The sequence below is a fragment of the Aquarana catesbeiana genome, linkage group LG02 (genome assembly GCF_042186555.1).
Source record: "Aquarana catesbeiana isolate 2022-GZ linkage group LG02, ASM4218655v1, whole genome shotgun sequence".
Taxonomy (NCBI): Eukaryota; Metazoa; Chordata; class Amphibia; order Anura; family Ranidae; genus Aquarana; species Aquarana catesbeiana.
In genome coordinates, this window is record NC_133325.1 from 48,161,443 (window position 1) to 48,180,498 (window position 19,056).

A 19,056-nucleotide genomic window follows, 5' to 3' on the forward strand; every position below is an offset into this window, starting at 1 on the left:
AAAAAAGGCACAAGTCCATCTAGTTCAACAATAGAAAAAATATAATAATAATAATAATAATAATAATAAATATATAAATAAATATATATATATATATATATATATATATATATATATATATATATATATATATATATATATATATATATTTATTATTATTATATTTTTTCTATTGTTTTTTTCTATTTCCCCTCACATTTTTGTAAATATTTTATTCTATCTTTTCATGTGACAACACTGAAGAAATGACACTTTGCTACAATGTAAAGTAGTGCGTGTACAGCTTGTATAACAGTGTAAATTTTCTGTCCCCTCAAAATAACTCAACACACAGCCATTAATGTCTAAACCGTTGGCAACAAAAGTGAGTACACACCTAAGTGAAAATGTCCAAATTGGGCCCAATGTGTCAATATTTTGTGTGGCCACCATTATTTTCCAGCACTGCCTTAACCCTCTTGGGCTTAGAGTTCACCAGAGCTTCACAGGTTGTCACTGGAGTCCTCTTCCACTCCTCCATGATAATCACAGAGCTGGTGGATGTTCGAGACCTTGTGCTCCTCCACCTTATGTTTGAGGATGTCCCACAGATGTTCATTAGGGTTTAGGTCTGGAGACATGCTTGGCCAGTCCATCACCTTCACCCTCAGCTTCCTTAGCAAGGCTGTGGTCGTCTTTGAGGATTTTTCATGTTGGAATACTGTCCTGCGGCCCAGTCTCCGAAGGGAGGGGATCATGCTCTGCTTCAGTTGGTCACAGTACATGTTGGCATTCATTGTTCCCCCAATGAACTGTAGCTCCTTGCTATATGGACCACTTATGTATTTGTACATGTTGATCATATCCCCTAAATCTCCCCTTTTCTAGAGAGAACAATGCAAGCCTTCACTTTTAAAATGGGAAAAGAGTTGTTCAAGAAAAAAATAAAAAAGCTAAAAATTAGAAAAAAAATAAAAACGGCCAGGTAGGTGATTTGTTTCAATTAGGGTTTAACCACTTGCCGCCCGCCCTATTACAAAAGGACAGCGGAAAAGTGGTTTGATATTCCTGACCGGACGTCATATGACGTGATCAGAATATCGAGCCACTGCGCACCCCTGGCTGCGCGCATTGCGGCGATCGTTGTTGCGGGGTGTCAGTCTGACACCCCGCAACACCGATCTAGGTAAAGAGTCTCTGACGGAGACTCTTTACCACGTGATCAGCCGTGTCCAATCACGGCTGATCACGATGTAAATAGGAAGAGCCAGTGATCAGCTTTTCCTCACTTGCGTCTGACAGATGCTAGTAGAGGAGAGCCGATCGGCTGCTCTCCTGACAGGGGGGGTCTGTGCTGATTGTTTATCAGCACAGCCCCCCCTTGAATCCTAACCAGGACCACCAGGGAAGCCGCCCAGGACCACCAGGATGGCCACCACACTGGACCACCAGGTATGCCCCCTAGACCCCCAGGGAAATACCAATATGTGCCCAGGCAGCTGCCAATCTGTGCCCACTCCAATGCCTACCACTGCCAATGCCACCAGGGATTCCTATCAGTGCCGCATATCAGTGCTGCGTATCAGTGCCCATCAGTGCCACATATCAGTGCCCAGCAGTGCCGCCTTTCAGTGCGCATTAGTGTCGCCTATCAGTGCCCATCAGTGCCATCCAGTGCCACCCAGTGCCACCCATGAGTGCCCATCAGTGCCGCCTATCAATGCCCATCAGTGCTGCATATCAGTGCCACCCATCAGTGCCGCCTACCAGTGCCCATCAGTGCCGCATATCAGTGCCCATCGTCAGTGCCCGTCAGTGCCCGCTCATTGATGCCACCTCATTGGTGCTGCCATATCAGTGCCTGTCAGTGCCGCTTTATCAGTGCCCATCAGTGAAAGAGAAAACTTACTTATTTACAATTTTTTTTAACAGAAACAAAAGCAAAACTTTTATTTTTTTCAAAATTTTCAGTCTTTTTTTATTTGTTTAGCAAAAAATAAAAACCGCAGGGGTGATCAAATACCATCAAAAGAAAGCTCTATTTGTTGGAACAAAATGATAAAAATTTTGTTTGGGTACAGTGTAGCATGACCACGCAATTGTCATTCAAACTGCGACAGCACTGAAAGCTGAAAATTGGTCTGGGCGAGAGGGTGTCTAAGTGCCCGGTATTGAAGTGGTAATATCACTTTAATTCATTCCTTAGTTTCATATATTATAATTGTGTCAGACGAGTATAGTATTGAACAAAGGCACACTGCAATCTAGAGGCTAAAGGGGTCTCTGCAAGCTAATACAACTTCTTTCAAAATGAATACTTCAGTTTGCATACCCGACATAATGATCAAATGATTGGTGACCACTGTTAGGCCGGGTTCACATATGTGCGGTTGCGGTTTGCAGCCCGGGTCCGGTGCTTTTCCGTTCACCGGTTCAGATGCGATTCAGGTCCGAATTTTTGCCTGCATTTGCAACTGAACCGGACCCAAAAACGTACAGGACCATTTTGGAAAGCTCACCGTGGCCGCCCTGGACATGTGTGAACCGGCTCCATTGAGAGCCCGTCACATTCACATGTCGTGTGAATTGAAATGCGTTAAAAACTGCCTCCAATTATTTTGCACATATGTGAACCTGGCCTTACTGATTCCCAATCATCAGCTGGGCACAGGGCTTTGCTTTGAGGAATGTTTCTATGCAGGTGGGAATGGGTTGAACGGCTCTATACCTTATCAAACAACGCTATATACAATGAGAAGCCAAAGCGGTCCTTCAGGCTGATTTTGTCAGCCAGTGCGTTGCAGAGCTCCTTCGCTGTGGTGGCCGAGTCAGTGAGCAGCGTTTTCGTTGTTCCATCCATGAACGTCACCGGCAACATGATGGGCTTTTTGGACTTTGTAGCCTGAGAAAGAATAGGAGAGGAAATATGGCAGATTAGTGCAAACAATAAAAAAAAAAACACTACAGGGAATATGCATGAAAAATATGCCACGAAGAACAACCAATCAGAATTATTGATTAATTATCATCTTCAATGACATCAGAAGGTTGATCGTTACTATAAGAAACAATAAATGTTTTCATGCATTGGCCCCTAAGGAAGCAATGGGGTTCATTTACTAAAACTGGGGAGTGCAAAATCTGGGCCAGCTCTGCCTAGAAACCAATCAGCTTAATTGAACAGGCTGAAGTTAGAAGCTGATTGGACTACAATGCACAGCTGAACCAGATTTTGCACTCTCCAGTTTTCGTAAATCAACCCATTGGATAGGAGAAAAAAAAGGTTCAATTTAGGCTTCAAACATAGACAAGGGTCTTTATTTTCAGCCACAAGACTTTATTTAAAAAAAAATATTATTCTTATTCTGACTCTTTAGCTTTGAAAACAGACCCTGATGTCTCTCACTTTTTGAGTTCACTTAAGCCTCGTACACAGGATCGGATTGTTGGCCAACAAGACCGCGGAATTTTGTCCAAAGGGCGTTGGCCCAAACTTGTCTTGCATACACACGGACGCACAATTGTTGGCCAACAATTATGAGCATAGTGACATGCTACGTTGTTTTTCAGCTCTTTAGCGCCACCCTTTGGGCTCCTTCTGCTAATTTCGTGTTAGTAGAAGTTTGGTGAGTGTTGATTCGCACTTTTCATTTCACACTTTTCAGTTTGTTTCTGAACGGCCGTTCGTCAACCAGCCATGTTGCGGAATCGGAGGAGATAACGTGTTATTTATTATTGGTCTTGAAGTTATTGCTTTGGCATAATTTTTTTGGTTGAATAATGATTTGATTTGGTATATTTTCTATATTTTTGGATGCATAGAATACACTTTTTGGTTAAGTTCTATCGGCAGATAGCATGTCTAATTTTATTTGTTTTCTTTTTTTAATGCACAATAAAAAAAAATGTGTAGAATAATACTTGGCTATGTGTTTTACTTCAAATGACAGTTTGGGAGTAGGCAGTTACATTTAAAAAAATACAATGTAAAATTAACAAGGGACACCAACATAGTTGTATCTTTGATTTTAAAAACTACGGGATAATGGTGTTGTGGTAACTTGCCCAAATAAAAAAAAAAAAAAACATAATAATATTATTCTTGATATCACAAGAAAAAAAAAAAGCCTTTGAAAATTTGTTTGCAATAACTCCATCAGTATCACCAGCAAAGCAGCTTCATTATTATCCCATTAAAGAAGAAGAGAATTGTGCGCTGCATTTCCAGATTTCATAATTCTCCATTACGAGCGCTAGTTTACAAGACCGACCGCTTCTGGCTCGTCCTTGCTTCCGAGCATGCGTGTTTGTACTTTGGACTTTTGTCCGACGGACTTGTGTACACATGATCGGAGACATTTGTCTGCGGAAAATTTTAAAACCTGCGATCCAACATTTGTCCGCGGAAAATCCGACAACAATTGTCCGATGGAGCGTACACATGGTCGGATTTTCTGCCAACAGCCTGACATCACACATTTCCCGTCAGAAAATCCGATCGCGTGTACGAGGCTTAATAGTTTTGTTTAAAACCCCCACCATAGCTATGTGGGATTAGTGAAAATGTCTCCTTAACATGCACATCTGGGCAAAATAAGAAAAAAAACACGTGCAGTACGGCTCTGCAACGCATGCACATTTCCCCACGCTCCTTTTCCATTAAGGCCTGGTTCACACCTATGCATTATTTAGTGCATTTTCAGTTTTGCAGAAACACACTACAGTCCATTTAACATGGTTTCCTATGGATGTTAGTTCACATCTGTGCATTTTATGGAAAGGGCCAGGGGTTTTTTTTTTTAGGCTTCAATGGTTTAAAGATATGTATTAAAAAAAACAAAACACAAAATGCACCTGCAATATGCAAACTGCACAAGTGTTAAAGAGGCCTCAGGCTTGATTCACATCTAAGCATGTTGCTTTTGAGCGTTTTTGGAGTTTTTTTTGTGATGCTTGCCACGTTTTTGAGCAGCGTTTTTGCCGCGTTTTGCGTTTTTTTTTTTTTTTTTTTTTACAGTTTTTTTTAGACTGTATACAGTTAAAAAAAAAAAAAAAAAGCCAAAAACGCAAAACGCATCAAAAACGCTGTAAAAACGCTGCACTTGCGTTTTTTATGCTGGTCCATTGAATTCTATTACATGCAAAACGCTGCATTTTGCATGAAAAAAAGTCCCTGACCCTTTCCAAAAACGCAGAGGCACAAAAAGGCATTGATGTGAACATGTTCCATAGGAACCCATGTTAAAAAATTCCCATGCATTTCTGCAAAATGCATCAAAAAACGCGCTAGTGTGAATGGAGCCTTAAAGTCCTTGCAAAAAGGAAAATTCCTATTGATCTGCCAGCAATGCATTCAGCTCTGAAGTCCTGTTGTGGACTGATAACAAACAGCATTTTCTGTGGACTGAGTAGTGTCAGCCCTGCCCAGTTGTCTTTTGCTAAACTGCTAAGACCAGCGGCGTAGCGTGGTCCGAGATAGCTCTTTGACTACCAAAGTTTAAAGAGCTATCTCAGATTAAACTTATAATAGGCAGGCAGCCAATCACAGACTCCGGCTGTGAATAACGGGGATCCCTTACTAATCCGTACTATTGGCGTTATGTTGGGGTTATTGGCTGGCTGCTCTGCTGTAAATGAGGAGACCCACCCCCTGGGGGGCAGAAGGGGTAAAAGATGGGGGGCAATAAGGATCACCCCCCCCCCCCCCTGTGTCCTCCTAGCCAGGCAGGAAATATGGTGCAGGAACAGCAGCCTCTGTACTTACACACGGGGCACTCTGTGAACTCCCGAGTGCGGTCATCAGGTTTCCTCGACATGCTGTGTGTTGCTGCGTGTGGCAAGCTGGGATCCCGAGGTCACTGGCAGCCTTCCTCATCTCCTCCTCTCCTGCAATCAGCAGCCCATGGCCCGGGTCAGGGGAGACAATCAGGGAAACCTGATGCCTCGCTGTGTCTACACTGAGCACAGCTCCGCTTGCATTCGCTCTGCCAGGTTCTTCCCTCTCCTGGCCGGGGGAGGAGGGCCGGTGATGTCAGCACCCAGTCCCACTGACGTCAGTGGAATCCTTCTATCTGCGTCTCATCACACGTTCCGGCCCTACTTCCATAGACAACAATGGGGCCGGCTGAGGCTTTGGACCCAGACGTGGGGCCAGTTTCTGCGCCCCTCTAAATGTTGCATCAGAGGCAACCACACCGGCTGCTCCCCCCCCCCCCCACGCTACGCCACTGGCTTGTACCTACCCACTCTCCCATTTCTGCAGCATAGACACTAATGATTCTGTACTCCAAGAAAAGAATTAGGAGGGCTAATTACACTCCTTAAAGCTGACCATACATTATTCTTTTTTTTTTTTTTTTATGTTCAACCAGCTGGTTGACTGAAAAAAAATAAACAAAATGACCGGAATCTCCCATCCACATATTCAATGTGGATGGGGGAATCACTCCCGCTGTGCCATTGTGTTCTAATGGTGGGTAGCCTTCTCCACTGTCAGAAAACTGATCAGTGTTGCCTTGACAGACTGGTTACACACAAGTCGATCCATAGATCAATTCGTATAAACCAGCTTGCCCATACATGACTCAAAATTTGGCCAATCCCTGCTAAGCTGGATGGGTTTCGATCCATGTATGGGTCGCCTTAAAGTGGTTGTAAACCCTCATATATCCCCAGAGAAGTGAACAGCTTCAGATGATACACAGAGATGAAAGAAATCCTTCTACATAAGTTTTACTTGTTTATCTGCAGTCTTCTCCCCTCTACATCCCTTCAAAAGGGAATATCGTGTTAAAAATCTTTCTTCGTTAGTCAGGAACGCCAAACACATATTGAGATCGGGAACCTTACCCCTGAACTGACCGGGCCCTATATACCAATACCACTCTGTACAGCGTTCAGCCCTGTCCAGCTGCAGCCTACCATAGGCTTTGACAGGCTGCCTGCAGTGGGGCTGGACTCTAAAGTGCCAGGAGGGACGCACTGCAACTGAACGCCCCAGTGTGCAAGAGGTATTAAGTGCACCTGAAGCTTGATGAATCAGGGTTTAGGCCTCATGTGTCATATATATATACTCTGCATTTAGTGTAGACTAGATAGTCAGTGTATACTCTATATTCAGTCAATGCAGGCAGTGTAGTTTATATAACACAGTGTATTGAAGTTGTTAAGGGAAACCCTGTACCAAAATGTAAAAAAAAAAAAAATGGCATGTCGTTCCCCACCAAAATCCATACTAGGCCCTTCAGGTCTGGTATGGATTTTAGGGGGAACCCAGTCAAAACACCTTGTCCCCATGTTGATGGGGACAATGGCCTCATCCCCGCAACCCTGCTGGAGGGGGCTTATCGGAATCTGGAAGCCCCCAGATCCCGTTCCCCCCCATGTGAATGGGACAAAAAGTGTCAAAAAAGTAAAAACGACATGAGACAGTTTTTGACAATTCCTTTATAAAAAAAAAAAAAAAAAAGTGTCCCGCGATGTCCATCCATCTTCAATTTTTTTGCAGTGACAGCTGCTATATAGGCAAGGGCGGGGACACCCGGTGACGTAACTAGGTGACCCCATCCTCTTTTGAAGTCATGTGATGTCAGAGGGGGGCGGGGTCACCCATTTACGTCAGCGGGTGGCCCCGCCCTTGCCCATATAACAGCTGTCAAAGCGAAAAGACAGCAGTCGGCGGGACGCCTCCCATGGAGGCTGAGTTTTTACGTGTTTTTTTCTCTGGACCATCAGACGCCGTGATTGGCGATGGATGGACATTGCGGGACACAATTTTTTTTAAATAAAGGAACTGTCAGAAACTGTCTTCTGTCTCCTGTCGTTTTTACTTTTTTGACACTTTTTTGGTGAATGGGTAGGGATACAATGTACCCGATACCCATTCACATGGGGGGGCCGGGATCTGGGGGATCTTTCAGATTCCGATAAGCCCCCCGCCCACAGACCCCCATAACCACCGGGCAAGAGGGAAGAGGCCCTTGTCCCGATCAACATGGGGACAAGGTGCTTTGGGGGGGACCCCAAAACACCCTCCCCATGTTGAGGGCATGTGGCCTGGTATGATTTAGGAGGTGGGGAGCTCTCTTATCCCCCCCCCCCTTTTCCTGCAGCCTGCCATGGCTAGTTGCTTGGATAAGAGTCTGGTATGAATTTTGGGGGGAACCCCCACGCCATTTTCTTTAAAATTTTGCTGTGGCGTTCCCCTTAATAACCATACCAGACCCGAATGGTCTGGAAATGGACTGGAGGGGGGCACGCCATTTTTTTTCAATCATTTTTAATTTTTTTTTATCTATATTGCCGGTATCCGACAATACATTACAGCCATGAGCAATTTTAAATGTCATTTTTTCCTTTAGAAATTTAATTTTGCTGTGGTACTGTTATGCACATAGGAAAGATGCGCTACTTTACAGGCAGACTAAGGAAACCCCCCCCCCCAGGCACGATATTTAAAGGAATATTTCATTTTTATTGTTTCACTTTAAGCATTATTAAAATCACCGCTCCTGAAAAAACGTCCGTTTTAAAAACTTTTTTTTTGCATTGATACATGTCCCCTGGGTGTCAGGAAAAGTTCCATCCGCTAATAATATCTGTCATTTGGCATGCAGTACTGAGGTCCACCAGCAGGTGTCTCCTGGCAGTTTGGAACTGTCAGGAGAGCTTTTCCCTGCTGATATTATGTCATCTTTGGGCCGCAGTACTGGCATCCACCAGCGGATGGATCCTGGCAGTGTGGAGCAGACAGCACCTCCTACAATCAGGTGTCACTTGAGGCCAATTACAGGCCTATAAATACCCAGCAAGCACTCACATGTTTGCCTTGGTTTTGTCCTTGTGCCCTGATCTGCTAGCTTGTGATCTGATCCTGATTCTGAACCTGTGACCCGTGTATCTGATCCTGTCTCCCTGTCCTGATCCCTATTCTGTCCCACCTGTTACCTTGAATCCCTGCCTGCAGTCTGATCCATCCATCCTCTCCCTGTCCTGTGTCCCCTTACCCCATCTGCTGATCTCCCCGTATATGACCTTGGCCTGGCTTACGTCTATGTTTCTGGAAAATCCCCTGTCCATCTGCTGATCTGCTGTGTATGACCCTGGCCTGGCTCTTGTTTATGATCCTGGTATTTCCCATTTATTGTACTTATCTGTCTGTTGTTATTTGTGGGTCTCTGTCTGTTGGTTGGTTATTGCACTGTGTCATATTGGAGGTGGTTGTACTTTCTATTATTCACTTACTTTAATAAATCATTTATATTTTCACTTACATGTGTTTGGTGTTCCTCTGTAGCTAACCACACAGTTCTGGTCACACCTGGTACATGACACTGGGGCAGGACCCGGGTCCCCATACACTTTTTATTGCAATAACTTGCATGTAAGCCTTTAAAATGAACACTTTTGATTTTTCATGTTCGTATCCTATTGACTTTAATGGTGTTTGCGTGTTTGAACACAATTTTTTGTCTGTTCGCATATTCTGGTGCAAACCGAACCGGGGGGGTGTTCAGCTCATCCCTAATGTGGACCTTATATCTGTCTTTAGACAGGATTAATTTGTTAATATGGTATTTTTTGCCTATGTACACATGTGTGGCATGTTGTACCTTTTCTATGTATGTTTTTTTTACAAGGAAGGTAAAATTACCTTTAAAAAAAAAGAATGTTCTGTATTGCCCTATCGCCACCTATCTAAATCAAACCATTGTTTTGATTGGAAGCTAGAGGAGTATCACAGATAGTTCATACTGCTAACATACATAGTTACATACCCTGTTTCCCCGAAAATAAGACCTAGTGTGATTGTCGGTGATGGCTGCAATATAAGCCCTACCCCCCAAATAAGCCCTAGTTAAAATCCTTGTAGGTCTTATTTTCAGGGTAGGGCTTATTTTCAGGGAAACAGGGTAGGGCTTATTTGGGGGGTAGAGCTTATATTGCAGCCATCACTGACAATCACACTAGGTCTTATTTTCGGGGAAACAGGGTAGTAGGTAAGGTGGAATAAAGACAATATAGTCCACCCAGTTCAACCTATGTAGGTGTATGTTTGTCAGCGTCGATAATCATTTGCCATATCCCTGTATGTTGTGTTCTTTAGGATACACGTCCAAGAGTCTTTAAAAATACTCCCAGCAGTCACCACCAATTGTGGGAGGGAGATCCACATCATATTTGCCCTGACAGTGAAAAACCCCCTTCGCAGTTTAAGGTTAAACCGTTTCTCCTCCAACCATGGTGTGGCCCCGTGTCCTCTTACACTTCCTGAGACTGAATAGTTTTCTACCTACACTGGAATCACCATTGAGGTATTTGTAAATCGCTATCCTATCTCCTCTCAAGCGTCTCTTGTCCAGAGAGAATAAATTTAGTGCTTGTAATCGTTCTTCATAATTAAGGTCCTCCAGTCCCCTAATTAATTTTGTTGCCCTTCTCTGGACTCTCTCCAGCTCATCCCTTCTGAGGATTGGTGACCAGAACTGGACGGAGTACTCCAGATGTGGCCTAACCAGGGTTTTATAAAGTGGCAACATACTGAGACCCAAAGTTATATATTTTAGGAATGAAATCCCTGAGATTCTTTTGTAGACAGAGGATTGTGGTAACTCACCTGAAGTTCTAGCCAGCTGGGTGGCTGTGTTCTGGTGCCATTACCAAACGTCCTCCGCAGTCGCTCCTCACAGTACGGTGCATATCCCGGGGGACCTCCGCTAATGAAGTTTCTCAAGTACTAGAAAACACAAGAAGACAGAAATAAAAGTCCTATTGCAGGTACAATGGCAAATTATATATATATATTAATAACATTGAACTGTGAATTTAACTGTTTGACCAGAATTCAACTTTAATGCAGACCTAGGGATCAGGAATACCTTTTTATGTTGGAAGTTACCTCTCACAGAGAGATCGCCATACCTCTCAAGATCCCCCATCTGCTTTTCTCTCCAGAAAGACAGCACCAGCTTTGTTCAGAGTCACTATCTACTTCCTGGACATATTAGAACGTTGCTGTATTTTATTGTGACATGTCAGGAATACATTTAAGCAGACTTGTAAAATGACTGAAAGGTCCACATTAGATAAAACCTCATTGGCATCTAGCAGTGCCTAGTTTATCCTATTATTTTTACCTGTCATCTATTGTGACAGGTGTACTTTATATCAATTAGATATGTGCAATTTGTTTCGTTCCAAATTTGTTTTTTTAACAAATTTTGACAAATTTGTTAATTCGGAAATATCCGAATTAACGAAAACCCGTTAAACAAATTTTTCAGAATAATTGGAAAATTTAAAAATGTGTTAATTTGAAACGTTGAAAATTTGTATATTTGTAAATTAGAAAATTAGAAAATTAAAAAAAAACCCAAAAATTCGAAGATCTGTAATAATAACTAACTAATAACAACTAATTATTAAATTATACATATTGGAATTTCCTTTCAAATTTGGCTGTTTGTGAACGTAATAAATACGAATTTATCCAAAGTTACAAATTATCCGAAATAACGAATGCCGTATCTAAACGAATAGAACGTAACAAATTAATAATAATAAATAACAGTAATAATAATAAAAACTTTTTATTATTATTATTTGCTATTAATTTGTTCCGTTCCATTTGTTTAGAAGCGGCATTTGTTATTTCGATAATTGTGACAGGTGTACTTTATATCAATTAGATATGTGCAATTTGTTTTGTTCCAAATTTGTTTTTTGAACAAATTTTGACAAATTTGTTAATTCGGAAATATCCAAATTAACGAAAACCCGTTTAACAAATTTTTCCGAATAATTGGAAAATTTAAAAATTTGTAAATTTGAAACGTTGAAAATTTGTATATTTGTAAATTAGAAAATTAGAAAATGTTAAAAAACACAAAAATTCGAAGATCTGAAAAAATAACTAATAACAACTAATTAATAAATTATACATATTGGAATTTCCTTTCAAATTTGGCTGTTTGTGAACGTAATAAATACGAATTTATCCAAAGTTACAAATTATCCGAAATAACGAATGCCGTATCTAAACGAATAGAACGTAACAAATTAATAATAATAAATAACAGTAATAATAATAAAAACTTTTTATTATTATTATTTGCTACTAATTTGTTCCGTTCCCTTTGTTTAGAAGCGGCATTTGTTATTTCGATAATTCGTAACTTCGGATAAATTCATATTTGTTACGTTCACTAACAGCCAAATTTGAAAGGAAATTCCAATACCTATAATTTAATAGTTAGTTACTATTAAGGATGAGCTCCGGCATGTTCGCACAGCCCACGTGCAGAGCCCGCCAGGATGTCGGCACTGCGCTGATCACAAGCAGTGAGACATTGTCCCGATGTGCGGCTGCAGAGATCGGGAAATGTCTCACTGCCTGTGATTAGCGCAGCGCCGTGCCGACTTCCTGGCGGGCTCTGCACATGGGCTGTGTGAACACGCCGGAGCTCATCCTTAGTTACTATTAGTTAGTTAGTATTTAGAATTTTTGGATTTTCTTTCTTAATTTTGAATATTTTAATTTTCGGATTTTCGAATTTACGAATTGCGATCATAAAACGAATGACTCGAAAAATGAAAAAATAAACAAAAACCGAATGAAAGGAAAACTAACACATTTTTCAGCAGTGCAGATATCAATCTAATTGCTTGTGAATATAGGTATAATCATGCAGATTATTTTGAAACATTTACAAAGTCCCCCAATTATATGTTTACAATCTGTTTAAATTGCAATCACATAAAAGGCTAAACGTAGGAAATTTGAAGACAAGAAGAATTTTTAGCAAACCTTATTTTAGATTCCTACTTACTTCCGATCTTCTATACACCCTTCTCTCACCAACATGTTTCAAATTCGGGCCAAACTGGATGATGTCAGTGCAGAGCTTGTCAATCACTCAAGCAAACCACCCACACATCTTTTGTACACTTCTAAAAAGCGGAAATCCAGTCCCCCAAACATTTTTTTTTTTTTAAACACTGCTCTGTAATTGTCCAAAATTGTACATGAATATTACTAACATGTCATATTTTTAGCGCTTTTACTTTGTTTAGAAATAGTTTGTTACTCACAGATCTCGGAAGCAGGCAGGTTTCATTGTAGTAATAATAATATTAATAATAATAATAATAATAATAATAAATAAATACATAATAAATAAATAAAAAATAATTTTAAAAAAACTAACCTCAACCCCTAACCCCAACCCTAATCCTAACCACAACCCTAATATTTACCCCTAACTCCTAACCCCAACCCTAATATTTACCCCTAACTCCAACCCTAACTTTAACCCCTAACCCTAATCCTAACCCCAACCCCTAATAACCCCTAGTCTAACAAACTAAATAAATAATAATAATGAGTAAACAAATAATAATAAATAAAATAAACAAATTTACCCCAACCATAACCTCTAACGCCTTACGAAAAAAATAAAGATAAAAAAATAAAATAAAAAGCAAATAATGAATAAAAGTGGATGAAAAGCTGAAAAACACAGCAACAAAATGATGAAACAGATGATATTTTTTCTCTATTGGCTAATGAAAAATGGCAAAGCTCAAGAACACTTTAAAACTGCTGTACAAAAACGCTCAAAAAACGCCCATACAAACGCCAGAAAAAATTCTCAAAAACGCAACGCTCAAGTGTGAACGCAGCCCAAGAAAATCAGTAATTCCGATGAGGCAGTAAATGCCACATTCCTTGCAAACGCACCAAATAAACTGTGTAACTCACCTTGACAAATTTCTCGGAGGGCGCAAAGCATCCTACACAGAGAGACATGAGGATCCAGCCGCGGGCATGGCTGCTTTTCGAAGGGTTCTGGGTAAGCTGTTTGCATATTTGGCAGTAGATTTCATCCCTGCAGAATCGAAAAAATGCAAGATCAGTTCAGCATACATTGATAGGAGTGTTATGAAATATAAAGCAAATATACTGCTCTGTCTGCAACCAATGTAAGAAGGCAGCTGAGCTAGCACAGCAATAGATCAATTGCAACAAATAAAAAACATGTGGAAGGTAAGTGAGGCGCTCAAAATTAATCTCAAAGTGAACTGAAAAAATGTATATATGAAATAGTGTACATATACATAAAAAGTGCACACAAATGATCTGAGAATAAACTCACAATAATGCAAACAGTGTATAAATGTATATGAGTATACACTAAAATATACAAGTGTGATAAACCTAAAATAAAAATTATATACTTAAGGTCATAACAACAAAGGTGAAAATGGAAATTATGTGAATAATGTCGAATGATAATGTCCAAAGGAAAAAGGTACAAGTCCTTAATGTTTGGAAAAGTGAACCAAACAATAAATTAAAAATATCCAAAACGTGGTTCAAAATAACTGACAATTGAACTGGGTAACGATGTGACATAGAAAACGTGCCCAAACTTGTTCATAAGTGATCCACCACCAGAGAGTCAAAAGGCTTACCGGAACGATTGAACCAAAATAGGTGTACACCCAATGCGTCAGTCAGGCTTGTAGGGCTACACACCCAAGGGGAACTGTCAGAAGGGACACGACCTCCAGCCAGAAGACCAACTCCAACAATGGACCTCAATGGGATAGGTAATAGACAGGAAACCGCATGGATGGTTTCTCCAAGGGAATAAGTTTATGAAAAGGAAGAAGAAGTAGGCATATAGTGTAATTTATTGATAAAAAAGGAGGAAATACACTCACATTTTGGTTGATAAAAAGCGCTTTAGAATAAAACAGTGACTTCAGCAGAGCGCTGGGGCACTGGGACGCTCTGCTGAAGTCACTGTTTTATTCCAAAGCGCTTTTTTATCAACCAAAATATCAGTGTATTTCCTCCTTTTTTATCAATAAATTACTTCCGATTTAAACGGAATTACACTATGTGCATACTTCTTCTTCCTTTTCATAAACGTATTCCCTTGGAGAAACCATCCATGCGGTTTCCTGTCTATTACTTATCCCATTGAGGTCCATTGTTGGAGTTGGTCTTCTGGCTGGAGGCATAGTTGCCAACATTGTAAAAAAAATTATAGGGGCACTTTTTTGTCTGTGGGTGGAGTCTTGTTATAATTAGTGGGCGGGGTATGCGATTTAAGGTGTGGTGTAGAGGGGAAAATGCGGCGTGGTTTCAACTGCATAGTGGGCATGGCTTAAAGGGGTGTGGCTCAAAGGGGGTGTGGTCCGAGTCTGAGATGAATGAGGGACGGAGGGAGATAGAAAGAAATAGGAAGGGAGGGAAGGAGAAAGAAGGAAGGAAAAAAAGAGGGATGAAGGGACAGCAGGCCCAGATCCTACACCACATTAGAAATATGTGTATTCCATAAAGTTTAACAATCAGCAGAAAAAGATACTCCAAACACCTGGTGTTAGCGCTTCAATTATCCCGGCACCATGGTTGTTATGGTGTGTGGATGATTGAAGCGCATTAATATTATTATTACATTGTAATATAAAATGAAATATTCTACATTATGGTGAGTTGAACTCAGTGGGAGCCCTGAGTGTGTTCCCTGCCACTAGATGCCATCAGGTGTCCCCAGTGTCCCTCCTTCCAGCAGGCATTTCCAGCAGAGTCCCTCCTTACATCAGGTGTCCCCAGTGGAGTGCCTTCTTACATCAGGTGTCCCCAGTAGTCTACCTCTTACATCAGGTGACCCCAGCGGAGTGCCTCTTACATCAGGTGTCCCCAGTGGAGTGCCTCTTACATCAGGTGTCCCCAGCAGAGTGCCCTTTTACATCAGGTGTCCCCAGCAAAGTGCCTCTTACATCAGGTGTCCCCAGCGGAGTGTCTCTTACATCAGGCGTCCCCAGCAGAGTGCCTCTTACATCAGGGGTCCCAAGCAGAGTGCCTCTTACATCAGGTGTCCCCAGCAGAGTGCCTCTTAAATCAGTGCCCCCAGCGGAGTACCTCTTAAATCAGTGCAGTCTAGCTACATCTCCTCTCGTTCCTCGTATTCAGTGGAGAGGCCGATCCGTGCAGCTAACCCCGGCTGTAGAATTGTGAAGAGAGAAGCCGATTCATTGGCTGCACGGATCGGCCCCTCCCCTCTCCACCGAACACGAGGAACGAGAGGAGATGTAGCTGAACACCAAACCATTTTGTTGGAGTCAGGAGCCAGAACTGCTGCAGAGCCAAACATTCCAGTTTTTCGGCAAAATCTCAAATGGGGACGGCCTCCGATCAGGACGAGGATCCCAAAATCGGGATTGTCCTGGGAAAATCGGGACTGTTGGCAACTATGGCTGGAGGTTGTGTCCTCTGTGACAGTTCCCCTTGGGTGTGTAGCCTTACAAGCCTGATTGACCCATTGGGTGTACACCTATTTGGGTTCAATCGTTCCAGTAAGCCTTTTGACTCTCTGGTGGTAGATCACTTATCAACAAGTTTGGGCACGTTTTCTATGTCACGTCGTTACCCAGTTCAAGTGTCAGTTATTTTGAACCACGTTTTGGATATTTATAATTTATTGTTTGGTTCCCTTTTCAAACATTAAGGACTTGTACCTTTTTCCTTTGAACATTATCACTGGACATTATTCACGTAATTTCCATTTTCACATTTTGTTATGACCTTCAGTATATCATTTTTATTTTAGGTTTATCACACTTGTATATTTTAGTGTATACTCATATACATCTATACACTGTTTGCATTATTGTGAGTTTATTCTCAGATCATTTGTGTGCACTTTTTATGTATATGTACACTATTTCATATATACATTTATATAAATATTCGCTTTGAGATTAATTTTGAGCACTGCACTTACCTTCCACATGATAGGAGTGCTATGTACTACATAAAACACTAGAACGCTATGCTGACCACCTTCTGGAAAATGGCAGTTGCCTGACTGCCACCCTGATCCTTTCATATTCCAAAAAATGTTAAAGCAGGACTTCCATGACTACCCCCTAGTTATAGGTCAGTGATTTAGAAAATACTAAAAGGACAACTATGTTTTTGACAACCCCACACCTTTTATTTTTTTTTAATGTTTGTAAATCCAGGTGTCTTGTGTCTGGTGTCATCACATGTCTTCTTCACCTTTTCTTTTTCCGATGGTGGGCAGATTCCGGATGTTGCAGGGTGGTACTATGGAAACATCAGCTGCAGTGCCGACATCGCTCCAGGACAGGTAAGTGTGCTATTATTAAAAGCCAGCATCTGCAGTATGTGTAGCTGCTGGCTTCCATTTTTTTTTTTTTTTTTTGGGGGGGCGGAACTCCGCTTTAATGAATTGATGACATACACAGCCAGTGATGACACCAGGGTTGGGCAGCTATTTATTCTCGGGGGAAATGAAAGAGTCATCTAGGAAGATGGGAGGAGGAAATGGAATGAAGAACTCAAAATATGACAAAATAGAAAAAAATAGAGGGTGTGGGTGAGAAGGGCCAGATTCTAAGTTTCAGTTAAAAGTGACTATAGTTTTTTTTTTGTTGCATACACCCGTATGCTATAATGGTGTTTATGTGAGCACCGATGTATACCCCCGTACCCGAAGTTCATTCATGCACAGCCATTCATACACTATATTATCAAAAGTATTGGGACGTCTGCCTTTACATGCACATGAACTTTAATGACATCCCAGTCTTAGTCCGTAGGGTTCAATATTGAGTTGGCCCACCCTTTGCAGCTATAACAGCTTCAACTCTTCTGGGAAGGTTGTCCACAAGGTTTAGGAGTGTGTCTATGGGAATGTTTGACCATTCTTCCAGAAGCGTATTTGTGAGGTCAGGCACTGATGTGGATGAGAAGGCCTGGCTCGCAGTCTCCCCTTTAATTCACCCCAAAGGTGTTCTATCGAGGTCGGGCCAGTCAAGTTCCTCCACCCCAAACTCACTCATCCATGTCTTTATGGACCTTGCTTTGTGCACTGGTGCACAGTCATGTTGGAACATTAAGGGGTCACCCCCAAACTGTTACCACAAAGTTGAGAGCATGAAATTGTTCAAAATGTCTTAACATGCTGACACCTTAAGAGTTCCCTTCACTGGAACTAAGGAGCCAAGTCCAACCCCTGAAAAACAACCCCACACCATAATCCCCCCTCCACCAAATGATTTGGACCAGTGCACAAAGCAAGGTCCATAAAGACATGGATGAGCGAGTTTGGGGTGGAGGAACTTGACTGGCCTGCACAGAGTCCTGACCTCAACCCGATAGAACACCTTTGGGATGAATTAGAGTGGAGACTGCGAGCCAGGCCTTCTTGTCCAACATCAGTGCCTGACCTCACAAATGCACTTCTGGAAGAATGGTCAAACCTTCCCATAGACACACTCCTAAACCTTGTGGATAGCCTTCCCAGAAGAGTTGAAGCTCTTATAGCTGCAAAGGGTGGGCCAACTCAATATTGAACCCTACAGACTAAGACTGGGATGCCATTAAAGTCCATGTCCGTGTAAAGGCAGGCGTCCCAATACTTTTGGCAATATAGTGTATATATTGGCGGCTGTATACACCTGGGATCTCCAGGTGGAGGAAATATGACAGGATTTGTGCTTCCCAGGCTCAGGCCCCTGTGTGTAAGAGGCCTAAATGTTTGCCGTGCAACTGTTTTATTGTCACCTAACTTTCTGCACAGAAATAAGGAGAGATTTGTGAAAACAGATATTTAGAATTGTTACACCCCAACCTTCCCTGTTCTGGAACGGGCACATTTTTGCTATTAGTAATAAAAAATAACAAAAAAAAACACCAACCGAAGTGCTGGTCTCAGGATCCCATTGCCAATAATAAAATGGAGTTTTTCCAGGTTTGAAGTGGGACGATCTTCCAGCATGCTGTTCCCCTGCAGGGTAGACTCTCCATCGTGCAGTCTTTTTGTTACCTGAACCAGAGGAAGCAAAGGTCACAATACTATAGGCTCTAATGAGAATATTAATTGGCTGCTTCTAACTTTCTCAGTCTGAGCTCTGCTGTACATGGAGAGCAAGTGGCTGATACCAACCTCAAGTCAGGTACTTACAATGCTTGCATTAAAAAAAAAACAAAAAACAAAAAAAAAAAACATTAACCACTTCAGCTCTGGAAGTGGTTAGGTC

General features: G+C 41.6%; 1 protein-coding gene across 4 annotated transcripts in view; it reads right to left on the reverse strand.

Moving 5' to 3' along the window:
- MYO7A (myosin VIIA) overlaps positions 1–19,056 on the reverse strand; it is a 305,890-nt gene that overhangs the window by 78,929 nt on the left and 207,905 nt on the right. For all 4 annotated transcript variants that reach the window (XM_073612854.1, XM_073612852.1, XM_073612851.1 and 1 more), the window contains 4 exons: positions 18,715–18,842; positions 13,739–13,865; positions 10,595–10,714; positions 2,708–2,881 (listed from right to left, as the gene is read on the reverse strand). In XM_073612854.1, coding sequence (XP_073468955.1) covers positions 2,708–2,881; positions 10,595–10,714; positions 13,739–13,865; positions 18,715–18,842 — 549 coding nt within the window. The remainder of the gene's footprint in view (positions 1–2,707; positions 2,882–10,594; positions 10,715–13,738; positions 13,866–18,714; positions 18,843–19,056) is intronic.